At 45.4% G+C, this 13157-nt stretch overlaps 1 protein-coding gene across 1 annotated transcript in view; it reads left to right on the top strand.

Moving 5' to 3' along the window:
- ZNF521 (zinc finger protein 521) overlaps positions 1 to 13157 on the top strand; it is a 375462-nt gene that overhangs the window by 321436 nt on the left and 40869 nt on the right. The window contains exon 6 of the mRNA XM_038766760.1: positions 11276 to 11407. Coding sequence (XP_038622688.1) covers positions 11276 to 11407 — 132 coding nt within the window. The remainder of the gene's footprint in view (positions 1 to 11275; positions 11408 to 13157) is intronic.

Here is a 13157-nt window from a genome sequence, read left to right as displayed (position 1 = left end):
TGCCTTGCACACAGTCAGTGCTCAATAAATATGATTGAATGAATGAATGAATATGTGTACCTACAGTCCCTCCTTTAGCTGGCTCCCACAATGCATACATCGTTCATAATCCTGTTCACTTTCTCCATGTCCGTCGGGTGAACCAAGGAGCGGGAATGTGGGCTGATATCCTAGCCAACCCAGCCACTGTGGCAGAGAACACAAATTCAGGACCGTGTCCTAGTGGTTAGACCACGGGTCTGGGAACCAGAAGGATCTGGGTTCTAATCCCGGCTCCAATGCTTGTCCGCTGTGTGACCTTGGGTGAGTCGCTTCACTTCTCTGTGCCTCAGTTACCTCATCTAAAAAATGGGAATGAAGACTGTGAGCTCCATGTGGGATGTGGACCAAATCCGAACTGATTAGCTTGTATCTACCCCGGTGCTTAGTACAGTGCCTTGCACATAGTAAGCACTTAGTGAATAACATTTCAAAAAAAAAAATCAGTGGTTCAGCTGCTGCCATTCCCACTGAAAGATCTCCACCTTGGGCAAACTAGAAGCTCTCCGAGGACATGGGACATGTCAAGCAGCTCGGTTCTATTGTAGGCAGCCAAGTGCTTAGAGCAGTGTTCTGCACCCGGTAAGCGCTCAATAAATACCATCGCAGTGTGGCTCAGTGGAAAGAGCACAGGCTTGAGAGTCAGAGGTCGTGGGTTCTAATCCCAGCTCCACCACATGTCTGCTGTGTGACCTGGGGCAAGTCACTTAACTGCCCTGAACCTCAGTTACCTCAGATGTAAAATGCGGATGAAGACTGTGAGCCCCACGTGGGACAACCTGATCATCTTGTATCCCCCCAGTGCTTAGAACAGTGCTTCGCACATACTAAGCACTTAACAAATGCCATTATTATTATTATTATAATTGATTGATTGGTCCTGCATTTAGTCAAATGAGCGCCTTCCTAATGGCTATGTCTGTGGGGATACCCAGCTGGTCTTTCAAATCATTAAACCTAAGGATGTTCCCTACCCTTTACTGTAAAAAGAACTTACTGTTGCGGGAAGCCCAATCAGCCTTATTCTGTCTCGATTTCGGGTTGATTCCATTTTAAGGCAGAGCTTTGTAGCGAGGATAAGCAGCTGTCTCCTTTAGACAGCCGATGGCTTTGTGCAAAGAGGGTGAAAAGCTACTGACAAAATAACCCTCGTTACAAATTTGGAACAAAAAAATCTACTTGAGAGCTGTACACAGTATGCTGCTAGACTGCTACCAGGTGGAATTAATATTGACTCTAGGACTGTCTTGGTGTGAAGCAGTTTTTCCTGCAGACTTCACTTTAGAACAGATTGAGTTTAGTGTGGCGGCATAAAATAGCCTCTTTCACTTTTCCCAATTGTTTTTGGTTTTTCCTCAATGCGGTCCTCGAAGGTAGATATACTTAAGTTCCTAGTAGGTATTTAACATCAAGCATCAGAGCTCAGTGCCAGCCTGAGCCAAAAGCCAAGAAAAATGCCCAGTAGACAGCCAACCAGCAATGCGAAGGTTGCCCGTGATCAGATAAACCCATCACCCCCATGGCATCCTTAGTGCTTACGAATGACACTGTTAATCATCCAAAAAAGCAGGAGATTGCACTTTCCATACTGAGACGCAGAGTGGCTCAGTGGAAAGAGCACGGGCTTGGGAGTCAGAGGTCGTGGGTTCTAATCCCGGCTCTGCCACTTGTCAGCTGTGTGACTTTGGGCAAGTCACTTAACTCTTCCGTGCCTCAGTTAACTCATCTGTAAAATGGAGATTAAGACTGTGAGCCCCACGTGGGACAACTGATTACCTGCATCTACTCCAGTGCTTAGAACAGTGGTTAGCACACAGTAAGCACTTCACAAGTAGCATTATTATTAATCCACGTGGGGACTGCAAGGTGACATTGTCTCTAGATCCCCTTCGATGCTCAATGACTTGAGACTGCCCCAACACATAGAACAGTTCCTGGAAAATATTAAGCACTTAACAGATACCATAAGGACTTAGGATAGTGCACAGATTAAGTGCTCAATAAAAACCGATTGAGTGATTGCCTGATGAAGTGAAATGCACCTCATTTCCTCTGGATGAACAGAAGCAGCATGACGTAGGGGCTAGAGCATACACCTGGAAGTTGGAAGGTTCTGATCACGGCTCCACCACTTGTCTCCTGTGTAACCAAGTCACTTGATTTCTCTGTGCCTCAGTTGCCTCATCTGTCAAATGGGGATTGAGATTGTGAGCCCTACTTGGGACAGGGACTGTGTCCAACCCGATTTGCTTGTATCCACCTCAGTGTTAGTACGGTGTCTGGCACATAGTAAGCCCTTAGCAAATGCCATAATTACTCGTTATTATTATGTAAATTTGGTAGTGGCAGAGGTGCAGTGGATTGACACTCCCTTAAAATGATCTAGACTGTGAGCCCACTGTTGGGTAGGGACTGTCTCTATATGTCGCCAACTTGTACTTCCCAAGCGCTTAGTACAGTGCTCTGCACACAGTAAGCGCTCAATAAATACGATTGATTGATTGATTGATCTAACTTTTAAGCTTCCTCTAGAGTTCAAGCTCCCTGTGGGCAGGTTTACCATCTCTCATGTTGTTCCCTCTCAAATGCTTAGTACAGTGTTCTGCACACAGTAAGTGCTCAGTAAACACGATTGATCGTTTTAGCGTGTAATGCTTTCACTGGATTCAGGGCCCTTCTGGTCTTAGGGTCTAGTAATGAGCAGACCTCTCTTTTTGATGACTTTCTCTCCCAGTCTCCCCCCTCCCACCTCTCCCACCATTAGTCTCGCCACAGGCTAAAATCCTCAGGGTGTAGAGAGGAAAAAGTGCAGCTGGGAAGTTACACTACCAGGACAACAGTGGCATAAAACACGTCATCACACGGGGTGATCTTAACCTCAGTGTCCACCCAGAACCCAAGCTACCAAGCTCTGGCTGGTGATTGTCTGCTGGCAGAGGGAGAGGAACAACCAATATCTTAACCTAGGACATTTTTTGTTCCTCCTCTATATCCAACCTCACCCCTTCATTCCCAGCCTCCTTCCTGAAAAGCCACCCTAATTTTTCGTGGAACCGGGTTCTGTCTTCTGGGTTTATGAGAAGACCTGGCCCGAAATTCCTCTCGCAAAAGCACTGACCAACATGAAGGGATTGGCTGGAGATATGTCTCCCAGAAAGCATCCAAAATCACAGCACCGGATCCTCTGCTCCCAGCCCACCTGGGCCTCCCACCGGCTCGCAAGCTGCCGCTGCTTATCGAACCCTGGGCTACCCCTGGGTTCTTTGCAATCTGCTGAGTAAAGCACACACCACCCTAGTTGATTCATTTCCTGCTTGGGGTCTGCTGACAGCATGAAGACCGGGACAGAAAATAACCATATCGGTAGCAGGATCGCATCTTCCAAAGGCCAGAACACAGCCTTTCTTCACTGCCCTGGTGTCCTGTGCCCAAACTTTTCCGAATCACGCTTCTCCTGCCCAAGACCACTGATGGAATGAAAATCCCTCCACTTCTTATGGAAGATCCTCTTAGGGCAAAGCCCTCCCACCAGCAGCTTGGCTTAGTAGAGCAAGCGTGGTCCTGGAAGTAAGGACCTGGGTTCTAATCCCAGCACCACCATTTGCCTGCTGTGTGTTCCTAAGCAAGTCACCTAACTTTTCTGGGCCTCAGTTTCCTTATCTGTAAAATGGGGATGCAATACGCGTTCTCCCTCCTCAGACTGAGAGCTCCATGTGGGAAAGGGCTTGGGTCTTACCTGATTATCTTTATATCTATCCCAGCACTCAATAAAATACTTTGTGCATAGTAGAGACTTATGATTATCATTGCTAGTAGTTCTTTCAATTCATTCATTCCTTCAATTGTATTTATTGAACGCTTACGGTGTGCAGAGCACTGTAGTAAGCGCTTGGGAAGTACAAGTCGGCAGCACGTGATTTATAGTAGGGCTTTAAAGATGGAGAGAGTTGTGGGTGAAGGGGCAGGGATGGAGAATATGGGCAAGGGGTGGGTGGTGAGAGAGATGACATTGATGTGCGATGAATAAGTTGGCATTTGAAAAGCAAAGTGACCAGACGTTGGTAACAAGACTTATAAAATTAGTTCTTCAGGGCATTCGGGTAGAAGCTCTGAGAAACAGAGCACTTTAGTCCTTCACTGCATGCTGAGAAAGAATTTAGTGGTGGTGCACCTTGAGAGTTTACCTATTTTTCTAGTCCTGGTTTCTGGGGTGAATGTGGCTTTACCTTTGTTTCTCCTCGATCGATCAATCAATGTATCAGTGGTATTCATTGAGCACTTACTGAGTGCAGACCCCTGTCATAGTGCTTGGCAGATTACAGTATAACAGAGGTCGTAGACAAGTCCCCTGTCCACAAGAAGCTTCCAGTCTAGAGGGGGAAACAGACATTAATATAAAGAAATCAATTACAGATATGTACGTCAGTGTTGTGGGGCTGAGGGTGGGGTGAATATCAAGTGCTTAAAGGGTACTGAACCAAGTGCATAGGCGATACAGAAGGGAGAGAGGGAACAGTGCCCAGCGCTTAGAACAGTGCTTTGCACATAGTAAGCACTTAATAAATGCCTTTAATAATAATAATAATAGGGAAGGCTTAGTTAGGGAAGGTCTCTTGGAGGACAGGTGTTTTAATAAAGCATTAAAGGTGGGGAGAATGATGGTCTGTAGTATATAAAGGGGGAGGGAGATCCAGGTCAGAAGAAGGACTTGGGAAGGGTTTGGTGTCGAGAGAGATAAAATTGAGGTACACTGAGTAGTTTGGCATTAGAGGAGCAAAATGTGCAGACAGGGAGGTAATGCAGAAGGGGGAGAGCTGATTGAGTGCTTTAAAGGAGATGATAAGGAGTTTCTGTTTGATGTTGTGGTCGATGGCAGGGCAGCCACTGGAGGCTGTTAGGAAGAGGGGAGAGGAGGACTGAATGACTATTTTAGAAAAACGATCTGGGCAGCAGAGTGGAGTTGGGACTGGTGACGGGAGAGTCAGGAGGCAGGGAGGTCAACGAGGAGGTCGGTGCAGTCCTTAAGTTGGGCTATGCCAAGTGCATGGATCGGAGTAATAACAGTTTCGGTGGAGAGGAAAGGGCAAAGTATAGAACTGTTGTGAAGGTAGAACTGACAGGATTTAGTGCCACACCCAATGTGTGGATGGACTGAGAGATAAATCAAGGACAACGCCTCAGACCCCTGGCATAGAAATGTGCCCTTGGAGATGAACAAGGGGAAGAGGAAGAAGGAAAAAGGAAGAGGGGAGGTAGAAATGGTTTCAGGGCTTGCTCGGTGAACAAGACAAGATGGTTGGCGGGCACAAGCTTTCAGACGGGACAATCACAGCATCCGCCGGCCATTTGAGCCATGCGTTTGGATTCGGAGGGCAGAGGTGATGCCCGTTCGGATCAGTGTGTCTAAACGTGGACTCTGGCACGTGAAAATTTACCAGAAGGGGTTTTATCTCTGGGCCTTAGCCTATGGATTTATGCTGGGTAAGAGGCCGGAGGACCCTTCCGGACAGTCTCGGGGGGTGGTCACCGAGAGAAGAGTCCTACTTTTAAACCGTTACAAATTGGTCCTTAGTAATGGCTGTAGTGTTGATCGGACAACATAAAAGGGCCCCCGGTGCTTCCGGAAGTAACGGCTGCGTATAAGTCAGCCGCTGAACATTTACTTGCAAACGGTGCTTGATTTTTGTTTTTATTGATGGGAAAGGAGCATAAACATGGGACCCACAGTCTGGAGGCTGCTTAAAGGACTTCTCGTGTTTAAAGCTTATATTGAAATGTCAGCATCTTCAGCTAAGCTAACAATAGCCACGCTGGAGCTGGGCGCTCAGGGGCTGCGGGAGAATCCAAATGGTTGCCGTCCTACTTTTCCTTGGCCAGAAAATTGAAGAAGTGGTAATAATGATGATAACTGTGGTATTTGTTAAGCCCTTACTGGGTGCCAAACACTGTACTGAGCACTGGGATAGATATAAGATAACCATGTCCCACACGGGGCTCTCAGTCTAAGTAGAAGGGAGAATTGGTATTGAATCCCCATTTCGCAGATGAGGGAACTGGGGCCCAGAGAAGTTACATGACTTGCCCAAGGTCACACAGTGGGTAAGTAGCGGAGCCAGGATTCGAATCTAGGTCCCTTGATTGCCACACTTGTGCTCTTTCCGCTAGGCCATGCTGCTTCTTTTTCTTCCAATACCACCATACTGCAAAATCCTCGAGGGCAGGAATCATGCCTACTAACTCTACTGTATTGTTCTCTCCCAAGTTAGTCCACTGCTCTGCACATAGCAAGCACTCAATAAATAGCAGTGGCTGATTGATTGACTGGTGAAATGGAAATTCTGTCAGCGTCCAATAAAGTCACTGTTGCATTTAGCCTTCAGCTGTGCTCTTAAAGGGGAGAGATGAGCAAGAGAACAGTCAGTCCTCCAGAGGATAATCTGTAGTGGTTTTGTCCTTTCATCATCGAGTCATGTTTATTGAGAGCTTATTGAGCGTTTACTGGGTGCTGAGTGTATTTACTGGTAAATATTGGTGTATTTACATTGTTATGTACACACTAGTGTATGTACATTGTTGTACACACATTGGTGTACTCACATTGGTGTGTACACACTAGTGTACCTACATTGTTGTATGCACAGTGTTGCACACATACTGGTGTACTTACACTGGAGTGTACACTGAACTGAGGAAGAGAAACTCAAGGTAGCAGTTTGAGCTGGAAACACACTGACTTGAACTGAAAAGCTCATTCCCTTCTTATCATTGTTAGCTCATTTGCGGTTTAATGTTCTTTCTTTCCCTCCTCCTCCTATCTGCAGTTCTCGCACCTATTCGGGTAGAAATAATTTTGTTCTTTCTCCCGGTCCTAGGGACTTTCCTGATTCCACAATATTGCTTATTTCTTCCCTATAACTCTTAATAAAAAATAGGGCTGCACCAACCTATTATATCCTTAATAGAATATTCTAATGGTTATTAAATCAATTGACTCTGAATCTCACTTTAATAAATGAGTCAGACTGTATTTTCCAATTACTGTCAGCCACCACCTTTCTAAAGAGCAGAAGAAGATTATTTTGATTGAATTTTTTAATGCTGCTCAGCACTTTTTTTTTTTTTTAGAATCGGAGTACGACAATGTGGAGTGGAGAATTGGAAGTGGGGGATAGCAGGGTTTCAAGGAGAGAGGCAGTCTCCGGGATTCCTTGATGTGAAGCCTGGATATTAGCTTTAACGAGACTCCAGACCGTAGGCTCCTTGAGGGCACGAATTGTGTGTACCCACTTGATTGTATTTGTACTCTCCCAAGTGCTTAGTAACAGTGCTGGGGCACACAGTAAGCACTCAATAAATACCACTGATTGATCAGTTAAACTGTGTAGCAGCTTTGGACCCCTCTCAGGATAGCACCTGGAGAGTTTCCAGTCCTCTACCAATCTCGACTATGGGAGGGAGAGTAAAGAATTGGCCTATCCATTCCATTCCTAGCTTGGGCAGTGCCTAGTGAGTGGAAGGCAATCTGAGTGGAAGGCAATCTGCTACAAGTCAAAACTCACCCGTGCTGGGCAGCAGCAGCATGGGAGAGAGTCAGTAGTGGAGACTCAGGTTTACTGCATGGAAGGAAGCAATGGTAAACCACTTCCATATTTTTACCAAGAAAACTCTATGGATCCACTGGAATGATTGCAGATGGAGGTGGGGCGTTCTGGGAGAGATGCGTCCATGGCATCGCTATGGGTCGGAGATAATAATAACGATGGCATTTATTAAGTGCTTACTATGTGCAAAACACTGTTCTAAGCACTGGGGAGGTTACAAGGTGATCAGGTTGTCCCACGGGGGGCTCACAGTCTTAATCTCCATTTTACAGATGAGGTAACTGAGGCACAGAGAAGTTAAGTGACTTGCCCAAAGTCACACAGCTGACAACTGGTGGAGCCGGGATTTGAACCTCTGACCTCTGACTCCAAAGCCTGTGCTCTTTCCACTGAGCCATGCTGCTTCTCCGGCATAAGGCAAGCAGCTTTGGAATGTGCAATTTCATGACTTGGGCTTGAAAGAGAAAATCCAAATCAGCGCTCAACAGTCTTATGTATTCCAGGGTGCCTTCTCAGAAACATTAGTGGGTAGCACAGGGTAAGGACATCATTTTACACTGAAGAGGGAGGAAAGATGTCAATTGAGCTGGTTCCCAAATTGCTAAATTGTTTAGAAATCCTTAGAGAAATGGGATAGGGAATTGTTACCTGGCACTTGTGACCAGAAGGGCCCAAGAGAACTGCTTTAGGGTCACAGGTTCAAATGCCGGCTCCGCCACTTGTCTGCTGTGTGACTTTGGGCAAGCCCATGGGACAACCTGATCACCTTGTATCTTCCCCAGCACTTAGAACATTGCTTTGCACATAGTAAGCACTTAATAAATGCCTATATATATATATATATTCTTACACTCTACTATTTCCCCTTTCCATAATCTATTTTAAGCCCACGCAGAACCTGGGGGAGGGGTCGGCTGCAAGATAGGCCTGTTTGGTGTTGTCTACACTGATGGGAAAGTCATAGGGAAAACAGGGTTTTGGTGAGAAGAGTTCTGTTTTGTAAATGTTAAGTTGGAGGTGTCAGCAGGACATCCTAGTAGAGATGTTTTGAAGGCAGGAGGAAACTTGAGACAGCAGAGAGGAAGAGAGTTTGGGGCTGGAGTTATAGATTCAGGAATCATCCACGTAGAGGTAATAGTTGAAACCAGGGGAGCAAATGAGTTCTCCAAGGGAGTGGATATAGATGAGAATAGAGGAGGACCCAGAACTGAGCTTTGAGGAACACCCACAGTTAGGGGGTGGGAGGCAGAAGAGGAGTCCACAGGAGAGACTGAGAATGAGCGGCCAGAGAGTTAGGAGGAGAACCAATAGAGGACAGTGTAAGTGAAGCCTAGGTTAGAAAATGTTTCCAGGAGAAGAGATTGGTTGACAGTGTTAGAGGTGGCTGAGAGGTCAAGGAGGATTAAGCTGAAGTAGAAACTGTTGGAATTGGCCAGAAGGAGATCATTGGTGACCTTTGAGAAGGCATTTTCCGTCAAGCGAAGGGGTTGGAAACCAGATTGAAGAGGGTTGAGGAGAAAATTGGAGGAGATGGACTTTAAACAGCATCGCTCAAATAGTTTGGAGAGGAATGGTAGGAGCAAGATGGGGTGATACCTGCAGGGAGCTGTGAGGTCAAGGGAGGGTTTTTTAGGATAGAGAAGACATGAGTAGACTCTTTGCACCCAGTAAACACACATTAAATTCCTTGGATTGGTTGTTGAAGATTGGAATGGCTCTTCGCCCTGTCAACGCACGATAAATACCACTGAGTGATTGACTGATTGATTGTTGAAGATTGGAATGGCTAGGCCTAAGGAAAAGGAGTGTGACTTGGAAGTGTGAACTTCCTTCCAAGAAGGCCCTGTCATTGCTGAACTAATTGCACGCAGCATGTGAGAAATGGGAAGTTGCTTAGGTGTCTCAAATCTGGCTGCTGATTCACTTACCGTCCAGTTCCCTGAGATACAATAGCATTCTTTATGCCTTTCAATTCCTAGAGCAAGGAGTTATTTTACTTGTGACCCTAGGAGAGAGGAAAAAAAGACGAAAACTCCTTGATCTGGCATAATCCTTAAGGCTTTTTGTATTACCCCTCGCCCTCTCAGTATGCAGAATTAAACCCCCTCTTACATAATTACAATCAAGCTTCACTTGTGCCACCCAGATGCAGAAAGGGTTTTTTTTTTTATCTCTTGTGAAATGTAGACAGAACTGGGTGGCTTAATTAGTACTTTGCTTCTCCCTTTACAGATTCCTTCCCTTGGCTTGGAAAGACTCATTCTCTGTGAGCAGAAAGATTAGGGTTACAAATACACTGATTTACTGTGGCTTCACTCATAAGAAGTCACTTTGAAATAGCCATTTATTCTGGGGCTGGTGGTACCGGTTGCTTCACAACTTGGAATCTTCAGGCTTAATTTCGGTTATATGAAATAATTTCAGCTGCATAAATTGTGTGATTGGGAGGGTGTTTGTGTGTATGTGTGTGTGTGTAATTCCCTAGTTTTAAAAGAATGTGCAGACAGACTTTCTGCCCTGGTGGAGTTACACATTATTTTAGACTATGAGAAGGAACAAAGTTGCTTGAACTGAGTTCCAGCAGGATTACATGGATTTCTGACCTCAGAAGTGACCGAAAAGTCGGTCCCGTTCCCATCCTATGTGCTTCTTTGTTTTCATTGTTTTTGCATATTCATTCAATTCGTTCATTCAGTCACATTTATTGAGTGCCTACTGTTTGCAGAACACTGTACTAAGCACTTGGGAGAGTAGAGTATAACAATAAACAAAACATTCCCTTCCCACAATAAGCTTGCAGTCTAGAGGGGGAGACGGACATTAAATTAAATAAATACATTACAGATATGTACATAAGTGTTGAGGGGCTGGGTGGTGGGGATGGATAAAGAGAGCAAGTCAGGGTGACGCAGAGAAGAGTGGGAGATAATAATAATGATAATAATGGTACTTGTTAAGCACTTATGCCCTCCCTCAGCAAATCCAACATACAATTACTCTTCCTCACTTCAAAGCCTTATTGAAGGCACATCTCCTCCAAGAGGCCTTCCCTGACTAAGCCCTGCTTTCCTCTTCTCCCACTCCCTTCTGCGTTATTACTCCCTGTTTTTGACGAATAGGAAATATGGGTGTAATTCCCTAACCAGAACTGGAATATCTGCTCTCCTAAGGAGCTGGAGATAAAGCCTCTTTCCACAGATGATAGCCCCCTTTCATGCTTTTTAATCAAATGTGCTAGAGTCACAGCGGTAGGTGCCATCAGTTAGTCCTTTGATTTCTCAGTTCTGGCGTTGTTCTAATTGAAATGTTCTCAATGTTCTGATTGAGAAGCAGTGTGGTCTAGTGGTTAAAGCACGGGCCTGTGGGACAGGGACTGCGCCCAACCTGATATCCTTGTATCTACCCCAGTGCTTAGTGCAGTGCCTGGCACAGAGTAAGCGCTCAACAAATACCATGAAAAAAATGAATTGACAAGGCCAGGAAAAGCATGTAAGCACAAAGAATGGATAAAAATGCCTATCGGTCTCACTAGACTAAATAAAGCAAGTTATCGAATACCAGTAATACAGTCATTATCATCTTAGAGAGGAAATGCTCGGTTTCATGTTTTCTTCTCCATTTGCTTCTCTCTCCAGATGAAGGACTGAACCACGAATGCAAACTCTGCAATCAAACCTTCGACTCTCCCGCCAAACTTCAGTGCCACCTGATAGAGCATAGCTTTGAAGGCATGGGCGGCACCTTTAAGTGTCCTGTCTGCTTTACAGGTAGGAATGTCACTCCAACCAAAACTCCGGAGGACTCTGGAGGCCAGGTTGGGATTTTCCTCTGCACACTTCCTGCGGATCAGGCCTTTCACGGAAGTGATGTTGATAGGTTTGGTTTTCGGGGCTTGTTTTCACAATATCAGTAATCATCATCACTGAGCGTGGCTCAGTGGAAAGAGCCCGGGCTTTGGAGTCAGAGGTCATGGGTACAAATCCCAGCTCCACCACTTGTCAGCTGGGTGACTTTGGGCCAGTCACTTCACTTCTCTGTGCCTCAGTTCCTTCATCTGTAAAATGGGAATGAAGACTGTGAGCCACACATGGGACAACCTGATCACCTTGTAACCTGCCCAGAGCTTAGAACAGTGCTTTGCACATAGTAAGCGCTTAATAAATGCCATCATTATTATTATTATCATCATCATCCTCATAACAAGTGGGAAAATAGTAGTTTTATCTAAATGGGAAGGAGAAAATAACATTTAATCTGCATTTTACAGATGAAGAAATTGAAACTTAGAGAAGTTTAAGTGATCAAAGTCACCCAGCAGGCAAGTGGCAGGGCCCGAATTAGAACCCAGGTCTCCTGACTCCCCAGCCTGTGATCTTCCCTCTCATCTGTGCTGCTTTTCTGGGTGAACCACTGCCCAGTTAGCTGGCCAGAAAGGTCGGGGGTGTACATTACACCATCCAGCACCTAGAACAGTGCTTTGCACCTTGTAAGCGCTTAACAAATGCCATCATTATTATTATTATTATCAACACTTCCGGCAGAAGGCTGATTTTCTGGTTGAAGAGCCTGGGCCCAGATTTCAGTCACCCTTATCCTCATGGTGTTAAAGGATGATAAAGCCACCTGCCAATTGTCCCAGCTTAATCACTGGTGCTGAAATGCAGGTCCAGAGTCTGGGTTTCTAATGTGGAGATTACCGTATTTTTACCTCCTGAGAAACCAAAGTATCCTGCGTATCATAAGCCTGTAGATGTCTCTTTCAAGTTCTAAGAGGATAGAACAGGATGCCGGGTGGGTTATCCAGATGCTACATTTTATGGGTAGATGACTTTTTAAGTACATTTTGGAATAAAATGATACCATGAAAAAAATGAATTGACAAGTCCAGGAAGAGTGTGTAAACACAAAGAAATTCATAAGCTGTTGATAAGTGTCATAAATTGCAAATTTTGCTCTGCAGCAAGGAGTTCGGAAACGGTAGCTCATTCATTCTTCATTCATTCATTCATTCAGTGGTGTTTATTGATCGCTTACTGTGTGCAGAGTACTGTGCTAAGCACTTATGAGAGTACATTTAACAATAAGCAGACACATTCTCTGCCCCAAGATGGCTTGGAAGGCATAGTCTGCCCGAGCCTGTCTGTTAAAGGTTTGTTTTGTAGACAGATGTTGGTCCCCCTAGCAGAGTCCTTATCTTTATCATTTTGGGCTTTCAGTCTGACTCTCTGCTCGTGCCTCTGAGGCAGTAGCCACGACAGTCGGCCCTGAGGTGAAAGTCACCTCCTGTGAGTACTAAACAATGGCTGCCCCCTCGTTCCAACTGACGACGTTTTCTGGCAGATGCATCGAGGCCCTGCTGCTGAGCTAGGGTCTGCCACACTTGTCCCTTGCACCGTTTGTGTCACGAGACTTTGTGGGGCAGAGGCTGCCATCAAAAAGAAAGCATGTTTTTAAAAAATGGTATTTGTTAAGGGCTTACTATATGCCAGACACTCTACTAAGCACTGGGGTAGATGG

This window comes from Tachyglossus aculeatus, chromosome 25 (genome assembly GCF_015852505.1).
Source record: "Tachyglossus aculeatus isolate mTacAcu1 chromosome 25, mTacAcu1.pri, whole genome shotgun sequence".
NCBI lineage: Eukaryota > Metazoa > Chordata > Mammalia > Monotremata > Tachyglossidae > Tachyglossus > Tachyglossus aculeatus.
Note: the sequence above shows the minus strand (reverse complement) of the source record. Positions and strands in the feature narration are given on the sequence as shown.